The sequence below is a fragment of the Acomys minous genome (genome assembly GCF_964271855.1).
Source record: "Acomys minous genome assembly, chromosome: 12".
Classification (NCBI taxonomy): Eukaryota; Metazoa; Chordata; class Mammalia; order Rodentia; family Muridae; genus Acomys; species Acomys minous.
Window position 1 is genome coordinate 105,308,916 of NC_140493.1, and position 24,797 is coordinate 105,333,712.

The 24,797-nt window shown below is 47.5% G+C and overlaps 1 protein-coding gene across 4 annotated transcripts in view; it reads right to left on the bottom strand.

Annotated features, from left to right (window-relative positions):
• Positions 1-24,797, bottom strand: part of SLC39A11 (solute carrier family 39 member 11) — a 393,631-nt gene that overhangs the window by 203,748 nt on the left and 165,086 nt on the right. For 3 of the 4 annotated variants that reach the window (XM_084749393.1, XM_084749394.1, XM_084749392.1), the window contains exon 5: positions 17,671-17,812. In XM_084749393.1, the coding sequence (XP_084605519.1) occupies positions 17,671-17,812 (142 nt within the window). The remainder of the gene's footprint in view (positions 1-17,670; positions 17,813-24,797) is intronic. The other variant, XM_084749395.1, reaches the window with a different exon arrangement.

Genomic DNA, 24,797 nt, shown 5'->3' on the forward strand with positions numbered 1-24,797 from the left:
GAACAGAAAACAAGTGTTCCCATGAGTCAAGCAGAGGGGTTGGTCTGATGTACAGAAAAGGGTTGAGAAAGCATAAACAAACCCTGAGAGCAGGCTGGTTCTATGCTGCCTAGTTTCTCTGTCAACCTGACACAAGCTAAAATCATCTGGGAAGAGGGAACTCAGCTGAGAACGCTCACATCAGACTGGCCTGTGGGCAAGCCTGTGGGGCATTTTCTTGATTGAGGATTGATGTGGGAGGACCCAGCCCATCGTGGGCAGTTCCACTCCTAGGCTGGTGGCCCTAAGTGCTATAAGCAAGCTGAGGCAGCCATGAGACTCAAGCCAGGCAGTAGCACTCCTCCATGGCCTCTGCGTCAGATCCTGCCTTGGATTTCTGCCCTGACTTTCCTAGGTGATGGACTAGCTATAAGATGAAGTTAATAGCCAAGTGTGGCGGTGCATGCTTTTAATCCCAGCACTTGGGAGGAAGAGGCAGGCAGATCTCTGTGAGTTCGAGGCCAGCCTGGTCTACAAAGCGAGTCCAGGACAGCCAAGGCTACACAGAGAGACCCTGTCTCGAAAATGCCAAAAAAAAAAAAAGTTGAAATTAATATTTTCCTTCCTTAGCTGCTTTTGGTCATGGTGTTTTATCACAGCAATAGAAGTCCCGATTAAGACAGCATATTCCAAGTTACTTTTCTTGACAGGAGGGCAGAAAAATAGAAAAATAACCAGCTAATATCAGATGAGGTCAGGTTCTAATGTGCACATGTGCACACATACTAATTTGCTTTTTATTGTTGTTTTTAAAAAAACACTAAAAAAAAAACCAACTTGGGAGGAAAGAGCTTGCTTTACACATTCCAATCACAGTCCATCGTGAAGGGGAGTCAGGGCAGGAAGCTTGAGGCAGGAACTGAACCACAGACCACGGAAAAGTGCTGCTGTCTTATTTCCCATGGCTTACTCAGATTGCTTTCATAGATAAGGTAGGACCACCTGCCCAAGGGTGTCACCCCCACAGTGGCCTAGGCCCTCTTACATCAATCACTAACCAAAAATACACCCCTACAGGATTGCCTCCAGGCCGATATGATGGAGGCATTCCCTCAGCTGAGATTCCCTCTTCCCAGAAGTGAGTAGTTTGCTTCAAGTTGAAAAAAGCTAACCAGGATGTGTGTGTGTGTGTGTGTGTGTGTGTGTGTGTGTGTGTGTGTGTGTGTGTGTACACGTCTGTGAGTGTGCTTCTGTGTGTGTGTGGGAGAGGTGCAAGTTGTTTTGAAACTTTAGCCACTGTTGTTACTTTAACCATCAGTTCTTGCAAGGACAGCTTAGCTTTAACTTGGTTATGGGGACATTTAATTGTAAACGACTCCAAGTTTCCCTGCCCCACATGGCGCTCCTCCTCCATTTCTCCTCAGAAAAAGAAGAGCCTCAATGGACTGAGGCCCTGTAGGCCCAGGTTAATTGATTCTGTGGTTTTCTCTTAGTGTCCTTGACCCATCTGGCTCTCCAAACTCTTCCTGCTCCTCTCCCACAGGACTCCCCAAGCTCTGCCTAATGCTTGGCTCTGGGGCTCCGCATCTGTTTCCAGCAGCTGCTGGGCAACACCTCTCTGATTACAACTGAGCTAGACACCAATCTATGAATATAGCAGGATATCATCAGGAATCATTTCATTGAGTTTTCTTCCACTCATCCTTTATTCTGCTGTGTTTGGGCGCAGAAGCCTAGTCTGGGACAATGGCCTCCTAAAACTTAGAAACAAACATGAGTACCTGTGACAGAGAGGACAGTAGCAAACCTTCCCTCTAGAAGATCTTTATAACCTGACACTTGAGTCGAGTGTTTTCCTCTGCACAAGGTCTGTGTCTGCCACTCAGTCTGTTGGACAGTGGAAAGAGAGGAGACATGACCATGCCAGGGCTCAGCAGACTTGGAGGAGCTACGGGCTCGCGCAGCTTAGGTTAGACTCAAGCTTGCTATGCAGATGGATGACTGAATTTCTGATCCGCCTGCCTCCTCAGTGCTGGGATGTCAGGCCATGTGCTCCCACAATTGGTTTATGTGGCGCAGGGGATCAAACTCATGGCTTGGTACATAGCAGGCAAGGACTCTACCAACTGAGCGACATGCTTTTTTTTTTTTCTTCTCAAGATATGGTTTCTCTATGTAGCCTTGGCTGTCCTGGAATTCACTCTGTAGACCAGGCTGGCCTCAAACATCACAATGGCTCTGCTTCCCCAGGTGCTGGGATTAAAGGTGTGCGCCACCACTACCCAGCTGCAGTGCAGAATTCTTATAGGGCACCCAGCACTTCTTTTATTCTGTCCCCACCATGACAAAGGGCATGCCTTTCATGAAAGCTGCTTCACCAGCCTGGGACCAGAGAGGAGAGAGTAAGGGGGGGTGAGAGGTGGAGCAAAACAACCACCCAAGATACAAACTACTGAGCTTTGCTTGTTGCATTCTTAAGGCGAAGCTGACTTACAGGCTGTTAACACAGACAAGTGAAGTCAATGCTACAGCTCCTGCCAGTGCCCAACCTAATGAGAGCAACAAGCCTGGAGCCCCACATGAGCCCTTGGGTTTTTCAATCCTCCTGCTCCCTGGGAGAGTGCCTGTGAGCACAATTTTCTCTATATAAATTCTCCATCATCTTTGTGAGTCATCTAACTGCGAAAAGTTAATAACAACGGGGAAAATCGAAACTACAATTTTATTTTGAACCAACCATGCTTTGAACCACAGCTGTATCTAGAATTTGCCTGGTCTCTGTCTTTGGGTACTCATAACGTAGCCTTGTAACCTGCCTGGGAGACAGGAAGATATCTGAAAGAGGCACTTATGTCTCTCAATCTGATTATCAGATTATTTTAACAATGGAGTCCAAAGAATTGGGACTTTTCCCCCCAGGAACTTCACTCTAGGAGAAGGAAAGGGCACCAGCCAGTGAGGGAATATGTTTCCCAGAAACAGATTTCACATACTTCTAAGGACACGTCAGACCATGTTACAGGATGAGACCGAACCCCACAAAATGATGGGTCAGTGGTAGGCAGGACCACATCTTGACCAGGACTGTTTAGATGTGCATACCCTTGGCCCTCTATTTAAACTTTAATCTCGCTTAGCCACAGGTTCTCAGACTAACAGTGGTGCCCACCATGAGTTCCATAATATACAGTGAGACTTAAATCCAAACAAAAAGTGGTTGGTTACCCCATGATGCTCATGCCGTTATACATAGTGAGTAGGTCTTGCCAGCTCACTGAGTTCACCTGTGGAGTATTGGTGATTAAAGTGAGGGTTTGCTGTATCTCTTCCCAGTGTGGTGACACTGAATAAATCTCTTTTGTCTGCTTTCCGCTATTAATTTGGCTCTTTTTATTGGCTTATTGAGGATGGGTGGCCAGACTCACCTTAGGGCACAGATTATGACCCCCAAGTTTAATAACAGCCTCAGACATACCATTGACAGCTCCAAGGACCAGAAGAAAGCCAGCAGAAGCCACAGAAGCCAGACACAAGTAGGAAAATGTCCTATAATCATAGCCCCATGGACAGGAATCACGCTGAGATTTTTCTCTCTTCTAGTCAGAGCACCAGAGTGAATGGTGGCCACTCTTGTCTGGTAAAGATTTAAATGAGAAGACGGTTGTTTTTAAAATATCGTTAGTTAGCAATCCTCTCTCATAGGAACTCACTCACTTACTCTGTGAGATCAGCGTTAATTCATTCCTCCCCATGGCGGCACCCCCATAATCTAATTATTTCAAAGTAGGCCCTAACTCTTATAAATTCCACCACCCCAGTCCTGTCATCCTGGGGTCCAAGATTCTGATACATGAACTCGGGGGAGGGGGGGGTCACACTTATATTGTACCCAAACTACAGCAGCCATGATTCCAGACGGCGCATTCCCAGGGACACTGGTTCTGCTACATGTATTGAGAGGAAGTTTTGTTGCTTTGTTCTGTTTTTTCCACTTTGAGAGGGATGGCCGTGTGCCTCAGAATGGATGCTGGCAAGTCTTGGTGGCTCTTTTTGCTCCTGACCTCCTTGGATGCTAAGAGCCTGGGCTTAGGTGAACAAGAGACTAAAAGTCTTTGTTAACAAGTCAAATGCCCTTATGACCCAGCCTAATGGTTACTGGTTGGGAGAGATCACAGTTCCCAATACAGAGCTGAGACTAAAAATACTCCATGCCACTGACAACACTGGGTTTGATCCTGTGTTCCCCAAAACATCACCTCACTTGTAAAGTGCAGTTCAAGATACTCTAACTAAGGCATCACCGGTGCTCAACAGAACAGAGGGCACTCCACGTGCTTGGGTGTCAGTAGCATGGATGGCAATCTGCATTTCATATACAGTTTCTTTTTTAAGTATACCTTGGGGACATTAGGCCTTTCCTGGAAGCAGTTTACATATTTCCCAAGTGGGTTCGCATGTGTGAGGACCTGAGTTTGATCCCTAGAATCTACATAAAAAGCCAAGTGTGGTGGCACATGGACCCAAGAGAAGTGGATTACAAGGCAGGGACTGGATTGTATTCTATTTGGGGAGTGAGAATGGCTTCTGTAAGGTTGGATAGTGTAGACATTTTCAAAGGGGCGTCTCGAAGCCTTTTACAGACTTGGGGTTCTCTGCTTACTGAATGTTGTCAGAACCACAGAGGCAGTTTAGATGGAAGAGAAAATGCATGGGGGTGCGGATCAGTGCTCTCCTGCTCTGAGCTATCTCCAGAGCAGGAGCTTGGGTCATCCAGGGTCATCCAGGGTCATCCAGGGTCACCCTTGGTGGTGAGGAGGACCTATGGAAGTTCGCTGGCCTAATACATCTGCTGAAGGCTCAAGCCAAGGGGGGAGCCTGCCTCAAACAAAATGGAAGAGGCGTCTGAAGGATGACCTCCTGTGTATACACAACACACACACACACACACACACACACACACACACACGAAAGAGAGAGACGCGCTAAGAAGAAAGGGCTGGGGTGGGGAAGGAGGTCATCCCATACAGAATCCAAATGAGAAAGCAGTGAACGGCCACTTCTAAGCATCTAGACAGACCAGAATATTCTTGGAAGACTTTTAAAATCTATTTGATCAGCTAGCATTTCCATTCCAACTTAAACTTTCTCTACAATCTTTTTCAGCCTGAAACTTCTCCAATACTGAAATTTCACATTCTAAGCTTGAAGTGGCGTTCCCATAGAGAAGGATGCCTGCCCCTCCAACTTTCCCAGTGGTGTCTTGTGGGTGGGGGTGGGGGATGTCTTGGAGTCCTTAGAAGTTATGGGTTTAATTTCTGTGATACATCCTGTAAAGAGGCTAATTGCTAATTAGTTTCAAGAAAACACTGCTCAGAAAATAAAACACGCGTCTGTGTTTAATGTATGGCGCCGAGGAGTCCCTGCAGGGAAAGGAGGGTATTTGTCTGCCTCAGTGTAGACAAATGTACAGGGTGAGGCACAGATAGCTACATGGTTTGGCAGTGATGTTAAGAGTGGGGCATGAAGGGAAGGAAGAAAGGAGACACAGGGGAAGCATCCACAGCTCTTCCAGAACTCTCCTAGGCAGACTTTCAGAACGCAGGTTTGGTTTGTTAAAACTGTCCTGTTCTACTGGCTGAGATGTACGGTCAAAACTGGCTTCTATGTGGCTCTGCGCCTTCTGCATGTCAAACCAGCCGTGGGCCTCCTCACCGCAGGCCAGGGGAAGCCAGGGGGCAGCGTGTTAGTCCTCGGGCAGTCATTTCAATCCCATTCTGTTGTCATGTTCCGTGTCCCCTGGCCTTGCAGAGACTTTCATCCACCACCTAGAGCCTTAGGGCTGCTTCATGCAATCACTAGCAAAAAAAAAAAGGGGGGGGTCTGACATCTTGGCCAGATATCGAGAGCCCTCAGATGCCAGCACAGTCATTGTCCCCTGCCCTACCCCTCTTTCCCAGTCCCAGACAGGTACATAGTGCAAAGGTCAGATGGTTAAGAATCTTCATGGTGGCTGTGTTGGGGTGTAAGACCATGTGAAGGGGAAAATTAATATGGTGAAGCTTTGTTCCCATCCGAGACCAACATGGAAGAAAAGCAAACAGTCTGACACTTAGGTGGTTAATGATGCCAATCAAGTAGGGCTGGATGAGGCACAGATGAAATGTTGTCACCAAGGCACTGAGAAGGGTGGCTTCAAAGCGAGGCTCCCTCTCCCTAATGCATCTTGTGGATGGTCGGGCTCCTCACTGATACCAGCGAATGGCAGGCCTGAGACACACCACTAGGATATGTTTAATTAGCGCTGCAGGCTAATGGGATTCTGCTCTGCAATGTCAGCCCAAACCAAGGGCCTGGAGGAGACTTTACCCAGATTGAATTTTCCAGAAAGAGGGGAAGGACTCCAGGGTGGCATCTACCCCTGTAGATCTCTATTTGGAGGGAGAAGAAAATGCCCCTGGAGGGCTTTTCCAATTACTAGTATCACCAAGTGTTGTGGCACTAGTGGGGCAGAAAAATGTCCCCAGTGCAGCCCCCAGAGCTCAAAAGGATCCTCCAAGGAGCTGCTAGTGCTCAGGAGTGTGGGAGAGGCTGAGGGATTTCACTCTAACCTCAGGAAGAAGGGGAATAGGCAGATGGCTGAGACCAAGAGGGATGCAGCATAGAGAGAACCAAGAGACACCAAAGGGGATGGAGGGAAGAGAGGGAGATGAGACAAAACCAGAAAAGAGTACGGGAAGACTAGCTAACAGTCCAGAAGTGCTGGTGGACCTCAGAGAAGGGGGAAGGTTATAGTTACCATGGCAACACCTTGCTGAAAGGAAAGAACAGAGAAAGTAGCCAACGTCCCCAGTGGCTATGCCTGCTGCTGTATCTATATGCTCACCTGGGTGACTGTGTAGCAAAACCTGTAACCAACTTTCTACTCCCACACCCCAAGATCAACCCCAGAACCCACCTCTGATCATCTGCTACCCTGGACTGTAATGTCATGTGAGCCCTTCTCCTGTGTGCTCCAGAGACACAGGAGTGTGGTGGGCACTGGCTGCTGGACACTGCCATTCCCACAGATGTCCTTGGCAGGCTGGTGGCTTTATTCTACAAGTTATACGTATTAATTTAGTCCATTTCCCTGAAATTCCAAGGTCAAGCAGCTGCTAAAAGATCAAGTCATACCCCTACACCAGCATGTCTAAACCTATGACCTATTCTCTGGCCTTTTCCAACTCAAAACCATCTGTTCATCCTGAAAACTTTCAGAAATGAGCTCAGTGGTGTTTCAAATATGTATCCTCATATGGACCAAAAACCTGTAGAGAACAGTATACTTGTAACGGCAGGGCAGGGATGACCCCATTTATCCAACATCACACTAGAAGCCTTGGCCATGCAATAAGGCAAGAAAAGCTTTTAAACATCAGAAGGAAAAAAATGGAAGTATCCTTCACAGTCATGGCACAAAAAAAAAAAAAAAAAAAAACTCCCAGTGATATAACAATCAAGGTCTTACAACCAACAAATGAAGATATCAGGACTTTGGATACACAGAGATCATTAGGCTTCTGTACACTAGCAGTGAGCAATTGAAGTTTAAAACATATTACTATTTATGTGACACAAGGGGCATACAGATATGAATGTGTAGCTTCCAGATACAAAACCCCCACAAACTACAAAAGAACTCAGAGAAAGTGTGAATAAATGGGAAAATACACAGGATTCATACATGAAAGACTCAACGTTCTAAATATTTCTATTTTCTCCAAGTTGGTTGATAAATCCAATGGAATCCCAACCAAACTCTCATCGGGAAATTTTTTAGATATTGGCAAACTGATTGTATGTGATAAGCAAAGGAAATGGTGTAGTCGAAACAATTTTGAAAAAGAAAAAAAAATAGGAAGACATAGATACTTGATTTTAAAAAGTATTATAAAGCTCCAGTAACAGAGACAGGGTGAATTTAGAGAAAGTATGGATACACAAGTGAACCAGAATGAAGAATCCAAAGACAGCGTTACATAGATGTGGTCAATTGTATTTCACAAAAGCACACACATACACACACATACACATACACAGAGGGGGGGGGGGAGAGAGAAATGGTGCCAAGGAAGCTGAGTATCTATATGAAAAGGAAATTTCACCTGACATTATTTTAAAAAGCAACTGAACTGGCTGGAGATAGGACTAAATTGGCTTGGTGATAAATAGTGCACACTGCCCTCTACAGGACAAGTTCAGTTCCCAGCACCCAAGTCTAGCAGTTCACAACACCTGTAACTCTAGCTCCAAAGGACCTGATGCCCTCTTCTGGCCTCCATGCACACCTGCACTAAGGTGCACATACCCACACACAGAGTCACAAACATATACATCATTAAAAATAGTACAAAAAAAAAAGTAACACAACATGGATCATAAACTGTGTTGGTTTGTTTTCTGCTGCTGTGACAGAATCCTCTCACAAAAGCAGCCTAAGGGGGAAAGTGCAATCCCCCAGGGTGGAGAAGGCAAGGAAGGCATCAAGTTTTAAAGCACATGGCCATACTATGTGCTTGGTCAGAGAACACAGCAATGAAGGCACGCACTCAGGTGCTCAGCTCACCTTTTCTATGCCGATATTCCAGGATCCCCTGGCTAGGGGATGGTGCCCACAGTGGGTAGTGTTCCCACCTCAGTTAACCCAATCAAGACAACCCCCTATAGACAAGCCCAAAGGCCCACCTAACCTAGTCAACCCCACACTGAAACTTCCCTAATGGTTCCAGATTGTGCAAAATAAACACTAGCCATCACATAGGCAAAACTTTTAGAGGAAAACAGAAGGAAGTCTCTGTGACCCTTAGACACGACACCAAATGCATAATTTGGAAAAAGAAGAAAAAAATCTGGTAAGTTGGACTTGATCAGAACTAATAGCTTTTTTTTTTCTTTCAAAAGAAGAAACTGTTCAGAGAGTAAAAATTAACCCAGAGACTGGGAGAAAAAGGAATGAAAACTACCGATCTGACAGAGGTCTGGGGACTTTGCAATGGGGATCGCAAACATTTTTGTTTATGGGCGAAGAATCTCGACACCAAAGGTGACGTACAGATGCAAAGGAGCAAATAAAGTGCCACACAGCACAGACGGAATTAGGGAAACACAAAGTGAAGTCACAGGAGACTTCTAGGAGAGCTAAGGCGGAAGAGGCAAACTGAAAAGTTTCCATGGCCTGGGGCTGGGCAGGACGCACGCACAGCAAGCATGGGAATGGTGGAGTGGAAACTCAATCTGAAGGTCAGCTTGGGGGTTCCTGTGAAGTCTGACACACATGTCACAGGGTTCCTCAGCTTCGCCAAAGGAATGAAAGCTTGTTTGCACGCAGAGCTGTGTGTGAATATCTAGTGCAGGATCGCTCACGATTACCAAAAACTGGGGACCAAGTCAGATGTCTTCCAGCAGCCGACCCAACAGAGAACCTCTGGTATGTCCACATAATATGAAATACCATTAAGCCATAAAATAAGTGAGTCTTATTACTTGTGACGTTATGGAGCGGTCTCAAATGTATGATGCCGAGTGAAGGAAGCCTGGCAAGGAAAGGCTGTATGATCCCACTGAGGTGGCATTCTGGGAGGAGCGAAACCACAGAACCAATGGTTAAATACGTGGCTGGGGCTGGCTACAGGTGCGGCCAAAGGTAATTTGGGAAGGTGTTGGGACCGTTTTCTATCCACTTGTGGAATGGTTTCAAAGCTCTATGCATTTTTTATAATTCGTGAAACTATAGGCAAAATGAGCAAGGTTGTTTATATATTTTAAATTAAAATAACTCTTAAGACAAAAAAAAATTAACTCTCAAGACAGAGCTATACTATGTAGCCCTGTCTGGCCTGGAACTTGTTATGTAGACTAGGCTAACTTTGAACTAACAAAGACCCACCAGCCTCCTGAGCTCTGGTATTAAAGGTAAACACTCCCAGAGCCAATTTTAAAGTATATTCTATGAACTTTATAAATACCCCTTATCTCCCATACAACTGCACAGTCTTGAAATGGTGATGAAGCTTGGAATCTGACCACTTATAATCTTAAGGTTTTTTTTTTATGACCAGGTTGTACATTTGACCTTATCAGAGACGATCGAGACCACGATGTATGGTTTCTCGCTAAAGCTCAGTGAACGAATACTGATGCCCTCACTGAGCTCACAGAGGCAGTGACGACATGGCTTGAGTCCACACTGGCTGGATGAATGGGAAAGCAAGGGATGGGGGCGCAGGCAGATGTGGAGTGTGACTGTGCTGAGCTCTGAGGAAGTGCAGGACTCAGTTCAAAGGACTTTGTGAGAAGGGTACATAGAGCAATGGTCCCTATTTGTTTTCAACCACAGGGAGGTTTGAGTCTCCTTGAGGGCACAGACCTCATGTAAGCATCCCTAGAGTCTTCCTCACAGTAGAGAAGGTACCCTATCATCACTAAGGCTGACTGGACCAAACCCACAGGCCCACAGTGGTGCTGGGAGCCCAGCAGGTGAGGCCCACCTCCTGGAGAGGAAAACAGGGATTCCCAGAGCCGTGTCAGTTGTAAGGGAGCATCTTACAGTCTTCCGTGGACTTTGTCCTCCATGATGGCACCTGCCTTCCCTCCTCACTTAGGGTATGTGTGCCAGGAGTGCTGAGAATCGCTTCCGGTTCAGAATCTGTAAGTCCCAGAATATACAGCTCCAAACTTGCGGTCCTCTGAAACAACTGATTTAGGTTTGGATACGGAGGGCTACTTCCCTCCCCTAATCCCAAGAGGGGAAATGCATTCAAGAAGCTAGAATGGCACACGTCAAGAGTGGCCAGAAGGTCCACCGAGCATATCTGCTCACGCAGCAGCAGGTCAAGCCAGGCACATCACTGACCCACTTTCCCTCCAGGCGAGGCTGCACCCACCCCGGTTCAGATGCTAGCACTATGGCAAAGTTCAGTTCCTTCAGCCCCTTCCATCTCACAGGCTAGAAGCAGCATCCACTTCCCTTTAGTCTTACAGAATCAAAAGAAGCCTCTGGTCTGTACCAGGCAAGATAATAACAGTAAGAGGAAAAAGAAAGACAAGAAACCAAGCTAGGAGTGAACATGTAGGGGGGGGAAAAACAACAAAAACAAAAAAATTATCCTGTATACTCAAAAGCTGGGGGTGCAGCTCAGGGGACTAGCACTGGTTTAGCTGCATGAGGCCTCAGGTCTGATCACCCCTTCCAAGAACTGAAGGCAAAAATAAAGTCCTAAATACTTGAACCAAAGTGCTATCCTATTTTTTTTTATGAGTTTAAAAGGCTGGAAAAAAAAGCAACAGCTGAAAAACAAAACAAAATAATATAGGAAACAACCAAGTCGGCTGTTTCTGGGTATAGCCCCGCTAAATCTCTGAGTAATAAAAGCCCGGCAGGAATATCCAACCCGGCTCGTGGGGCTCTGGACGCTTCCCAGTTGTTTCCTGTGTGCACATTAAAAACACATTACCCTGTTTAATAGACTTATGAGCTGAAATGAATGTGTCAGGCTCTTATAAATATGATGGAGCCTGCTAACCAAGCAAATGTTAAATTTTGCATAAGGAGGCAGTATCCCTAACTTCTCTGTAGCACTTAATGAACACCTCAAGCAGAGCTGCAGGAGAGGGCTCCAGGGCTCTGGATGAATTAAAAAGGATTTCATTCTATTACTGTCAGGATTAGCTTCCCCAGGCACCCTCTTCTTCTCCTCTCCTCTCCTCTCCTCCCCTCTCCTCTCCTCCCCTCTCTTCTCCTCTCCTCCCCCTCCTCCTTCCTTCTTCTACTTCTTCTTCTTCTTCTTCTTCTTCTTCTTCTTCTTCTTCTTCTTCTTCTTCTTCTTTTCTCCCTCTCTCTCTCTCTCTCTCTCTCTCTCTCTCTCTCTCTCTCTCTCCCTGTCCCTCCCCCCTCTCTCTCCCTCTCTCCCCCCTTCCTCTCATTTGTACCCTACACAAAAGGCTTTTACAAGAACCATGATCCTGAGCCCGGACATGGGGTTGAACACAGGCTGGGTGGTATATGCGCCCTGTGGAATGGGTGCCCTGCCAAGCTCCCTGGAACCTCAGAACAGAACATGGCTTCACTTGGAAACTAGATCTCTGTGTGCAGTTGGGGGAGCACAAGTCAGAGAGGAAAATGGTGTAGTCATGAGGAAACCAAGGACGACTACTCCTCTGGCATTCACTCTGGGGCACCGATGAGTTTATTGGGCTTTTCTACAGAGTATGCGTGGGTGAGGGATTCTGACAAGAGCATGGCGGACCCTAAAGCAGTCTTACCGGAAAGTGTCCACCCACCACGTCAAGTCAGCTTCCCCCGAGCTGCAAACTGAGCACCCCGCTTTAGTTAGCCTTCCCCAAGCTATATAATCCACCACATTTCCAGACCTGGGGCTATATACTATGGGGGTAAGATTATATAGAAACAACTGGGATAAGATGATGTAGAAACAGCTGGGAGGGGCCTGTGGGTGGAGCTTTAGTTTCAGGTGAGGGTCCAGTTGCCTTCCCTGCTCCTGCTTGCCTGAGGGACCATCAACAGCCCTGTTTTGTTTGGAGGACAACATTCTCCAGCACTAACCTACCCAGATCCGGCTGGCATAGGGGACTAAAACTACACTCAAAGAATCTTAGGGAAGCCAAGAGAAGCACATCTGGCCATGTGAAACTCCTTGAAGTTGATACCCGCTTGTGGAAAGACTTTTTTTAAAAAGTGATTTGGGGCTAAAATGGTGCAATGGTTATCGTGACTGTCAACTTAGGGGCGTTTAGACTCACCATGGAAACAAACTCCTAGGCATGCCTGTGATGGCATTTCTACATCGGGACAACTGAGTGGGGAAACCCCACCTTAAATGTTGGTGGCACCATTCAATGGGCTGGAAGCACAGAATGAAATCCAAGGAGAAAAGCAATCCAAGCACCAGTCCCCTCCCCCTTTCCCTTCCCCCACCTCCTCTTTGTTCCTTGAGTGAGTCTGAACATGATGTGACCCCCCTACTTCCTGCCTCTGCAGCTATGACTTCCCCGCCATGACGGACACCACCCTCCAACTGTGAGTCAAAAGAAGGCCTCTTCCTTGAGCTGCTTTTCTTAGGTATTTTTCTATAGCAATGAGACAAGTAGCTAACACGGATGGATGGGTTGGTTTGGGAATCCCTCCCCACCGCCCAGAATCCTAACTCTGCATAACCTGAGATGAGCTCTACCTGGAGCACCTAAGTGAGGTCAACTAAGACTGGGCCCTAATCCCATAGGGCTCATGTCCTCACACACAAAACGGGAGCCGAGATGGGGCAGTGTTGTTAGCAGTTTCCTCTAAGGTTAAGCCTTTGCACCTTGGAGGGAAACGTCCTAAGACACAGGATGTAAGGCAAAGTGAGACAATAAGGATATTTTAGGATAGGGTGTTTACAAGGAGATGAAACAGGAGGATTTTCTAAAGGGAAGTGAAATGCTCCATTTCTCAGGGAAGCTCCTTAAATAAGGAAGTAAATGTAAAACAACTCAAAATAGCTCCAGGAAGTCCCTGAAACCAACCAGATTCATTAGGTCCTTCCTGACCCAAAAGCAGATAAGCAGAAAGACTGCTGAGAATAGTTCCCAGACAAGCTAAGCAGCCAGGAAGAAGCAGAAGCCAGCTGAGTTGCCACCAGCAAAGGACACTGCTGAGCAGCCTGCAGGCTGTGCGGTGCGCTTCAAGTTCCCAGCTCTTGTCATCTTTCACCCATGCTGGGGTGGGCTTTGGCGACACAGCTGTCTTTGGGTCATTTCTGCTCCTATAAAACCCAGTAAAGTTCACTGGTCCACCAAGTTGGTCTTTGGTGGAATCCATACCTCAGTCTCTTGCCAGTGTCCTATGTGGGATGCACAGGCATTTATCTCCCCAGGAATAGCGTCACACGACAGCTGGACATTCTGAAGAGAAGTCAGCCACATGCAAGCCAAGGACAGGCCTCTGAGGAAGCTACCCTGCCCCTAGACACTTCCATCTAACTTCCGGTCCCCAGAGTTTGGGTGAGGGGGGGCGGTATTTCCTGCTTCAGTGTGCCAGCATGCTTTGTCAGGGCAGCTCAGTCCAGTTCATGGGAATGCTGTGCGGCCTTCTGGCTGGGCCACCAGAAAATGTGAGCCCAAACCACTGCCTGCCTCAGAAAAAAAGAAGAAAAGAAGGCAAAGAAGCAGGCCAAGTGCTACCTGAATCCTGAGCTCAACTGGACCAGAGATTACAACACTCTCCAGAAACTGAAACAGCTCTGAAAACCTATCAACTGACAGCAATCCCGTAAGCAGGGATGAGTGACTGCTCCACCTAGCTGCATAGAGCCCCCTTCAAGAAAGTATATCTGGTTACTTATTTACTGTATTTAACATCCACAGTGATAAAGAACTCTTGGCTAACACATTGTTGTCACCATCATCATCGTCACTACTACCATGATCATCATCAACACCACACTCAATGCCATCTTAGCCCTTTGTTTTTCAGCCTCTGCTAAAATAAAATGTCTTTCTTTCTTTTCTCATAGCACATTTTAATATCCACCATGTCTTATTCCCACCTTTTTTTTTTTTTTTTTTTTGGTGTTTTGTTTTTTGAAACAGGGTTTCTCTGTGTAGCCTTGGCTGTTCTGGAATTCACTCTGTAGACCAGGCTGGCCTTGAATTCATGGATACCCACCTGCCTCTGTCTCCCAAGTGCTGGCATTGAAGGTGTGCACCACCATCACCCAGAACCCCCACCCTTTTAATGAAGTCTGGGTTATAGGCCAGAAGAGATGACGGGGAAAAAAACCTCCCCTAACCTAAAGAGGATGATAATTCAAAATTGTTGATAGGAGAAACAGAAGCATAGATGTCCAAGACTCAGGACACGTTGGAGTCACAGAGAGTCTGAAGAGTGATGAAATTTACAGCACTCCGCCTTCCACAAACACGCAGGTCAGGATATGCAACAAAGCCAAAGGGTTGGGGAGGGGAGGCGCTGACAGCAGTTAGAGGAAGATAAAACAGGGTCGGGGGAGAGTAACCAGTGAACCATCTCCATGTATGAAACTCTCAAAGAATGTAATATAGCAGATACAAGTACACTAAAGTCTGGCATATTTTAAGAGGCTAATGAACCCTCTGATGCTCATGTACAGACCCCAAATAGATGCATACATACATACATACATACACATATACAACTATTCACACATGCCAAAATGTTCTCTGCCCAATACTTGATAACAGCAGAACACTAGAATTAATCTAAAGGACTCTGAGTCATGCAAGGTCAGGGGCAATAACAAGAATGGGATGGATCTGAGAGTGCCCCATACAATAACAACATTGGGTCCAGTTCAAAATCACAAGATATAGAACAATGTCCCAAGGCTGGCTGCAACACAGGCACAGCAATCCTCAAAGGACACAAGACCCAGAAAAGGTCTGTGGTAGGGAGATTAAACTACAAGTGATTTGGGGATGGGAATAAAACTACACTTCCTTTTAATTCTTGCCATTACATTTGAACTGGGAAAAAGAAAAAAAAAGGGACAGATGGGTAGACAGATGGGTAGGTAGATGATGCAAAGAGAAAGAAAACTGAGGGTGAGGGATGGAGGGAGGGAGAAAGAGAGACCGAGAAATGGAAAATGATACAGTTTTCAAGGAACTCTTGGCCTCATTGTATCCCAAAATATTCCCAGCTTTGAGAACAGCTGATGTCATAGCATTAGGCACAGATGACCATCGATAACAAAGCGTCTAATAAATGCTTTTCCCAGCTTGGCTGCTGCCGCTACCCAGGGCAACTGAACTTCCCTCCCAAGGCATGGCTTCTCTGGCTTTTCCCCCTGCTGGACCAATTATAGGACATGATAGCAACACTGTGATTATTTTTTTAAAGGCTGATGTTTGTCACTAAATGCCCATTAAGCTGGCCTCCTTGCTCCAGTTACCGCAAGCAAGCTAAAGGACAAACCCAGATGGCACAAACAGTGTCCCTTCAGGCTTGGTCTGAAGGAGGCCAGTCAGCAAATAAGCATTATCAGCTTGAGAGTCTCCAGATGCCCGACACCCGCAGGTGCAGCCAGGTGAGGAGAGACAGCTGAGAGCAAACCATCTTCCAGGGCTGCATCCGGGCCTGAATCAGAACAGTTAGCAACAGCTCCAAGGATTGCTTGGCAACCTGGTGACAGGATTGTACCTGGTGGTTAGCAGCAGGGGAGAGGACCACAGCTCCCTCCACACAGCTCAGCTGCCACTGAACACTGGGTTGACTGAGAAGAGCCAGAAATCTCCCAGAACTCCCTGGGAAAGGCCCACGGAGCAGCTAGGGAGATAACTCCACCTACAAGGGGCTTGCCTTGCAACCATGAGTTACTGAGTTCAAGCCCCAGAACCTGCATAAAAAAGCTGAACATTGGTGGTGTATGCTTACAACCCCAGTGTGGGGAGACGGAGAGAGGCACATCCCTGGGGTTCTCTGGCCAGCTTGCCTAGCCAGCTTGGCAGTTGCAGATCAGTAAGACAGAAACCCTCTGGTCTCAGAAGAAACAAACAAAAAGGTACCTGAAGATTGATGGCAAAGGTGGTCCTGTGGCTGCTGTGACACATGCATTCACAATCTGGTGTGTGTGTGTGTGTGTGTGTGTGTGTGTGTGTGTGTGTACACATGCAAGTGTGTGTTTGCCAGTTTTTACCTTGTTTGGTTGATAGCCACTACTGTAAACCACTCCTGAACCCCCAACTCTGTGGGCATAAAAGACAAGGAAACAGAGCCAGACCAACTTTTCTACCCTACACAAACTCTGAGGGAGGCTGCAAGATCCTCACAAGGGCACACGGGAGTTGAGCAAAGAAAAGTGCTAGTGAAAAACCACAGATGGCCTGTGTGCCTGTGCGCTCAGGACTTGGCACAAAAAGTGACAAGTGTGATGGAAGACAGCCCTTGACTACAATCCTAGGTCGAGGAATGGCAGCAAGGCCTCGGTCATTACAGGCTGAGTATGACTGAGGTGTGTTAGAGGTGGCAGAGGGCAACTGTGGTGTCTAACACTCTATACCTAGAGATCCTATTAGATCATTGTATTTCCTGCTTATATTTCAGCTGGGAAGTTGTGGGAGGCAGAGAGGGTCAACCAGAGAAAAGGCATCCAAGGGTTTTCCTGGATAATGCATTCAGAGCAGAATCTGAACAGAAACCATGGAGCTCGGGCTGCGCAGAGCAGAATCCAAGCACGGACAGGAGCCCTCCAAGACTAGGAAGTGTTGGCAGAAAGGACGTCGTGTAGCCACTGGTGTCTTTAAAGTGTTGTGGCTCCACACAGACAAGGCAAGAGACAGATGTGCACACTGTTTCCCCAGATGAAGATGGCGCTCGAGGTACATAGGGATGGGGATATGGAGGGACCAATGTTCATCCTTTCTAACTTAAATCACCCCCATCCACTTCAGAGTGACCCCTGTCCACACTCAAGCTGGGAATGCAACAAAGCTGTTACGACTGCCTGTACAATGGGCAAGAGTTTGCATGAACAAACGAGGAGAAAGGAGGCATGGGCAGAGCACCACCATGAGCCGTGAGGTGAGCAGCCTGGAAAGGCAGAGTGCCTGGCTCCCCCCTCCTCTCCTCCCACCAGCCCCGGGTTGGTCCCAGCTCAGCATCTGCAGCAGAGAGCTTGCCTGAAAGAGGCCCAGTGCTACCTATCCGGATGGCAAGCTCCCTCTCGGGGAAGAGCTGCATGGTGGGGCCCTCAGGATCAGACTTCTTCATCAATGCAGGCTCCAAGTTCAGCGCCAGGGCCATCTGGGGGTCATCAGCACCCTGAAACAAGAAGCAGGAGTTTCACTACAGTACATCCATGTCCTTGGGACTCCCCACCCTCAGGACCCATGGACATCTGGGCAAAGGACCCAGGTCCTGCTGAGAGTACCAGAGCTGAGGACCTGGCATGACCCAGATCTCACAGATTGGACTGAGGAAGATGACAAGCCTTGGGGAAATATGACTTTGAAGGTTCCAAAACCCAAGATCTAAGGAGTTGTCACCAATCTCCCAGTGGCAGCCCCCCGCTCCCCCTACACAGTTCCTGCTGGATACCCGGCACAATGGGCTTAGAGCCTGAACTATTAGAATAAACCTAATGAAATGGTCGCTCATCCATCCCACAGGCAGTCGCCTTTGCTGGTCACTGTGACAGAACGCCACGCCAGACAAACAAGCTGAGGGAAGAAAGGCTAATTTTGCTTACTAATTCAGCTGAATCAGTCTATGAGGGTGGAAATGGCACAGCAGAGCAATGCAGTTCGTCTCACAACAGCCAGGAAGCAGAGAGGAAACAAGCCCATATTTACCTGCCATTCTTTTTTCTCTACTTATTCCATCCGGTCCCTAAGCTAAGAAGATGGTCCTGCCCACATGGAAGGGTTCACCCCACCCCAGGTAATCTTCTCTCAAAAATACCTTCACAGACACCACAAATGAGCCTCACCAATAACCTAGGTTACAATGAATCCAGTCAACAGTGACGATCAACCACTACACGGCCACCACTTGTCAACATGAAACTCGGACACCTCATGTGAAGCCCCAGTGTTCTGTTCCTGGCCTGCAAAAGGATGGTGTCCATCTCACAGAACAAGGCACATTCTGCCCTCTAAAATCCTCAGAGTCATGGTTTCAACAACACCCAAAAGTCTTAAGGTCAAAGTCCCTTCTGACACCTGAGACAACTCATAACTGTGACCTCCTGGAAAATCAAATTGTAAGGCACATGCTTCCGAGGTACAAAAACACAGGGTAAGGATTCCAAATACAAAATGGAGGGGTGAACGTTCCATGGGGTGCTGAGAAAAAGGTATAATCCTCCTCAAACTAAGGCACGAGCCAAGGAGAATATAGGCAGTAAGCTTCGAACCCCTACCAAGACCTAGCCGACGAACCTGATATTCTCCACCGTTGAGTGGAGAGTGAGATCTGACTCTCACACAAACTCTGGTGCCCCTTTTCTGACCACATCCCCTGGATGGGGAGGCCTGGTGGCACTCAGAGGAAGGATAGCAAGTTACCAAGAAGAGACTCGATATTCTAAGAGCATATATAGGGGAGGAGGTCTCCCTCAATCACAGACACAGGGGAGGGGAGAAGGGGGAAAGTGGGAGGGAGGGAAGAATGGGAGGAAACAGGGGAAGGGCTAACAATCGAGATGTGATATGAATAAATTAATAAAAAATGTAAAAAAAAAATGGAGGAGTGGGAGAATAGTAGGGACAGACTGAAAGCCATCAGGGAAAACACTAGACCCCACAGCCCAACATCTAGTGTTCAGGGACGCAGGGTCCTAATGTGAACTTCAATAACCTTGGGCTACCAGAGCCCCATCAAGCTATCTGCATGGCGACACACACACACACACACACACACACACACACACACACACACACACACACACACCTGGTCTCTCTCCAGGACTATCCCCACATGTTGCTTTTGGGGGTCCACATCCCATATTCCTGACATCCCCAACATCCTATAGTCTGGTTGCAGCTCAGGCTTTGCTCTCCCAGATTCACACATCAGCTTCTCAGAGACCCTCACAGTGAGTCTATTATGCACAGGCTGGTTTTGCTAAACTAACAATGTCAAAGTCAGCTACCATGTTAAATAGCCAGACCAACTCTGACCATAGCTACTAGTGGCCTGTAAGTGCCTGAGTGGAGGAATCTGAGAAAACAATTCCCTAAGCAGCCCCGTATAAGCAGGAAAACCTTGTGTCGACTTTTCACAACAAAAATCTTTTAGACTAGTGTGTGGATTTAACTTTAAAATGTGCTGTGATTGGCATCTGGTCAATATCCGCTGTCCCAGTGCAAAGGCTTCTCTTTTTACATGACTAATCTCCTTGCAAACTATTCCCTGTTTGTCCACAACTTTCAACTTACTCCTTCTCCAGTCAGACTTCATACTTTCACAACCTTCTGCTAAACTTTGTGTTCACATTTCTCGCTATAAACTTGGCTAAAAGTGGCGTGCAATAACCATACCATCACCTGAATGTTAGGTTGTCTGGGAATCTTCTCTGTCGAGTTAATTATTCCTTATTTTCTTTTTATTATCCCTCCCCGTGTGTGTGTGTGTGTGTGTGTGTGTGTGTGTGTATGTGTGTGTGTGTGTGCGCAGATACCCACAGAGGCCAGAGGCATCAGATACCCACTGAGTTGAAGTTACAGATGGTTGTTGAGTGGGTGCTGGTCCTCTGTAAGAGCAGTGTGTGTGTGTGTGTGTGTGTGTGTGTGTGTGTATGTGTGTGTGTGTGTGCGCAGATACCCACAGAGGCCAGAGGCATCAGATACCCACTGAGTTGAAGTTACAGATGGTTGTTGAGTGGGTGCTGGTCCTCTGTAAGAGCAGTGTGTGTGTGTGTGTGTGTGTGTGTGTGTGTGTGCGCGCGCGCGCGCGTGCGCGCGCGCATGTGCTCTTATACACTGAGCCATCTCTCTAGCCCCATCCATTGATTTGAATTCAGCCTCCCACAAAGTTTAGGACACATGTAAAATGTAGACAAATGTCTCTGCTACAATAGGCTGCAGTCCAACTCTCAGGAGCGTGCTTTTCCCCCTCAGGAACCCAATGAGCACATCTTTCACTGTCTGGGTTTCTTGTGGAATTCTGGTCTCCTGTGCGACTGGGAGAATCACCCATTAAGCCCTGCCTACAGCTTCTAGGGCGTCCGCGGCCCACATCTCTAAATGCTTCCAAATTGTTCCCACACACCAGCTCCAAAGGGCTTGAGAAATACATAATCAGGGTTAGTCATTCCAGTCCCAGCCCTGGTGCCAACTTTCTGCATTTGTTACTTCTGTATCACTGTAACCAAAACACCTGACAAAAGGACAGAGGAGGAGGAAGAGTTCATTTTGCCCCACGGTTTTTAAGGCTTTCAGTCCATCACAGTGGGGAGGGCATGGCTGCGGACAGCAGTTCATAGAATAGCAAGCCAAGAAGCCAAGAAAGGTATACAAACCAAAATATTTCTTGGGGAAGTTTTCTTTCATGCAAGAATTTCAGAAAAAAGCATGCCAAGCTATACCTTACACACACACACACACACACACACACACACACACACCTTTTTGTTTTCTTGTGGCCATGATGATCAAGGACAAAAAAAGAAAGCCTAAAGAGTCAGATATTTTATTCCATCATTACTTTCCAACTAAATGTTAAACATAAGTACTTTGGGGTGTCTAACGTCTTGAGGGGTTTTATTGGTTTGTTTTCTCATGCATCTATAGTGTCTTCATTCTTTGTACATGGGACCTTCTAAGGAGTAGTGTCACAAGAGTACCAGTGGCCCCATTTTATCTTGTTTGTAAAGGTGGGGAGAAGCCCCCCCATCCTTGTTTGGCCAGGCCCACACAGTCCCCAACTTCAATGCTGAATCCCGGAATCCCCCTCAGTCACGCTGAGTGGCACCTGGCTCTTGGCATTATGGTCAAGGCTGGCACCACAGATGGACAGAACCCTGGGTGGAGGACAGACTTTGAGCAAGCCAGTCCACACCTCTGCTGAAGGCCCCTCTCAACTCCTCTCGGGTGACAGCTGGTGTCTGCGTGATGAGCCGTGGGCCTCAGCGGCGTAAGCTCTTTGTTTGTTTATATGCTTTAATTATTTCTAATTCTACATCTCCCGCTGATATGTGACAGCTCACTGCGGCAATAAAAGGCGTGCCTCGTCATGAAAGGGTAACAGCTGACTTTTCTTGACAAAGAACGGGGAGAAAGATGGAGGTGACGGGAAATCACATACAGGGGAAATGCGACTGCATCCATGTGCACCAAGCTGAGGCTGGCTGCTCATCCACCTGAAGCCGTTCAGGAAGGCACAACTCGGGAGACATTCGGGTTGATATAAGACAGTGGTTTTTAACAGGGTTGCTTTAGCCTCCCCTCCCCCAGGCCTCAGAACACTGAGAAATAAGCATCGTCGGCTGCTCCGGCGGGCGTGGGCGGTTCTTCTGGTGCGCCTCACTACGGGACAGCCTCAGAGCAAACGACAACTCAATGAAAACATCACTAATACGGAGAAACCCTGCTTTTTGAAAGATTTAGGCTGTCCGGGACCTCACGGCTCTCTGTGTTATTACATATTAACACTGGGAGCTCAGAGCTCTTGTTACTACCAAGAAAAGAATTCTGTCACTTTCTCTAGCATGACTGCTGCCTGCCTGCCTTCACGATTCGGTACATTTTTAATTAAGCATCAGCTGTCTACCGGAGCTCTGCGGCTCCTCAAGATAGAAAGGAGCCAGTCCCCATATCGGCGAGAACCGCCCCTTCTCCTTTGAGAGACCATAACAAGCCAATCAATGACAGATTGAACAATTAGAGACCCGAATAGTGACGATGCTTGGAAGAGAGGGATTGGGAAGGTGGCTCGGTAGGCAAAGTGTTCACTGTGTAAGTATGAGGAACTGAGTTTGGACCCCAAGCATCCGTGTGAGAGCCAGGCTCAGCAGTGGTGCCTGTGAGCCACTCTGGGGAGGTGGAGACAAGTGGATCCTTGGAGCCCATTGGTCAACCAGCTTAGAGAACTGGCGGCAGGGGTGGGGTGTCCCAGCTTCAGCGAAGAGTCCCTGTTTGAGAAAATGAGGCAAAGAATAACGCAGCCACACATCTGGGGTCAACCTCTGGCCTCAACACATGTATGCACACACGTGTGCCTTCACCCACACATAGATACATACATATGCCACATAAAAAAATGAGTCAACGCATAAACAAATGGAGGGAACTGTGTCACAGCCAAGGGTTACGGACACCACTGTTCCCTGTTGGTGCTGCACGTGCTCAGTGATTCGGAAAAGCTTCGCCATTATTAAACATGGAGGTGTGTGTGTGTGTTCCTTGGACTACTGTCTAGAGAGTGTCCTCTCTGCAACGATGGCATTTAAGAAAAAGACAGAAACAGATTGTGGCAACCCCCTTAGCCCTCAGAACCCTCTACCACCCCATTAACCTAGATTCTGGAGGCTGTGTTGCTTCACACCCATGATTTAGGGAGCACAGGGAAGTATACTAGGAAGATGTTGCCCCCAACTGCACGCAGAAGCTGCCCTTTTAAGGCCAGAAAGATGGCTTAAGGGGTGACCATCTGAAGACCTGAATTTGAGCCCCAGATTCCACGGTAAGAGGAGAGAACACACTCCTGAAAGTTGTCCTCCATGTACTGCCCTTTGCATTGGCACCTCTGTGCCCTCCCTGCCTCTGTCTCCCTCTCTGTCTCTGTCTGTCTGCCTGCCTGTCTCTCGCTTCTCCTCTCTCTCTCTCTCTCTCTCTCTCTCTCTCTCTCTCTCTCTCTCTCTCCCCCCTCTTTATCACTCTCAGTCTCTCTCTGTCTCTATATCTCTGTTTCTCTGTGTGTATCTCTGTCTTTCTCTATATATCTCTCTCTGCATCTCTGTCTCTCTCTGTATATCTATCTCTCTGTATCTATCTTTGAATCTCTCTTTCTCTCTGTATCTCTATCTCTCTGTCTCTCTCTCTCTCTATCTCTCTATCTCTTCTCTATCTCTCTGTGTGTATCTCTCTCTATTTCTCTCCTGGTCTCTCTCTCCGCCACACATAAATACACACAACTAAGTAAATATTTTTAATTAAATGAGCCACCTTTAGATATTATTCATCTTATTTTACATGTGTATTTTGCCTGCATGCATGTATGTCTGTGTACCCGGTGTACCACGTACCACATGAGTGCTGGTTCCCACAGAGGTCAGATGAGGGCATAAGTCCCCCCTGGAACTGGAGTTATGGGTAATTTTGAGCCACCGTGTGGTGCTGGGAACTGAATCTGGGTCCACTGCAAGAGCAACAAGTGTTCTTAACCGCAGAGGCATCTCTCCAGCTCCAAGAGGAGAGACGGAGCAGGACCAGGATATCACACCTGTGTCCATGCCTGCCTGTCCCTCGCTACCACCATGTACTTGATCACACACGTTACAAGGCTGAGGCCTTGTAACTATGGTAGCATACTGACCACAGCAAAGATATGCCTGTCAGTATAAGAATGGGGGAAGAAAACGTGATGTAGATATAATCTGGCCACATGAAAAATGAAATGCCGTCACAACAGGACGGTTGAGAGTGGAGGGCTTGCCTTAGGTGAAATCAGCACATACACAGAATAGCAAGCACCACAGGCTGTCTCTGCTTCAGGGCGGCTCTCGACAAGGGTGACAACACCACTGTTCTGTGCCGCCCTGTCTCGTTGCACAGCTGGTGTCCATGGGAGAGCGTGACAGAGTTCTGTATACAGATGCCCTCAATATACACAGCCTCAACATGTGCAGCAGGCATCAGGAACAGAGAGCGAAAGGCCTTCATGCCTTCCCATGGTGCTGCCTTGACGTGACAGTCTTCCTTCTGTTCCAGGGCTAAGTAATTCTATCTCCAGGGGTTTTCCATTCACACTCCCTCCTTGAAACCTGGCAGCCCCACAAGATGGGCAAAGGGAGCGTGTATCTTTCCAGGACACACACGTGACAGGGGCCAGCTGTTCCTGACTTTCTGCCACGGCCCTGAGAGTGCCTGGCTGACCATTCGAGGAGTGAGTCACCTTCCTCCCTGTCCGTACCTAAGGGCTTTGGACAGCTCAGGCTTGCTTTCTGTATCACCTCACAGCTTCCAAATGGCGATGTACAAAATACGCAGGCTCCTTCCCAGATGTGCAACTTCCTTTTCACTCCCCTCCAAGCTCCTGTCCTGCCCTTACCTGACACCCACATTCCCACCCACGACTCCTAACCCAG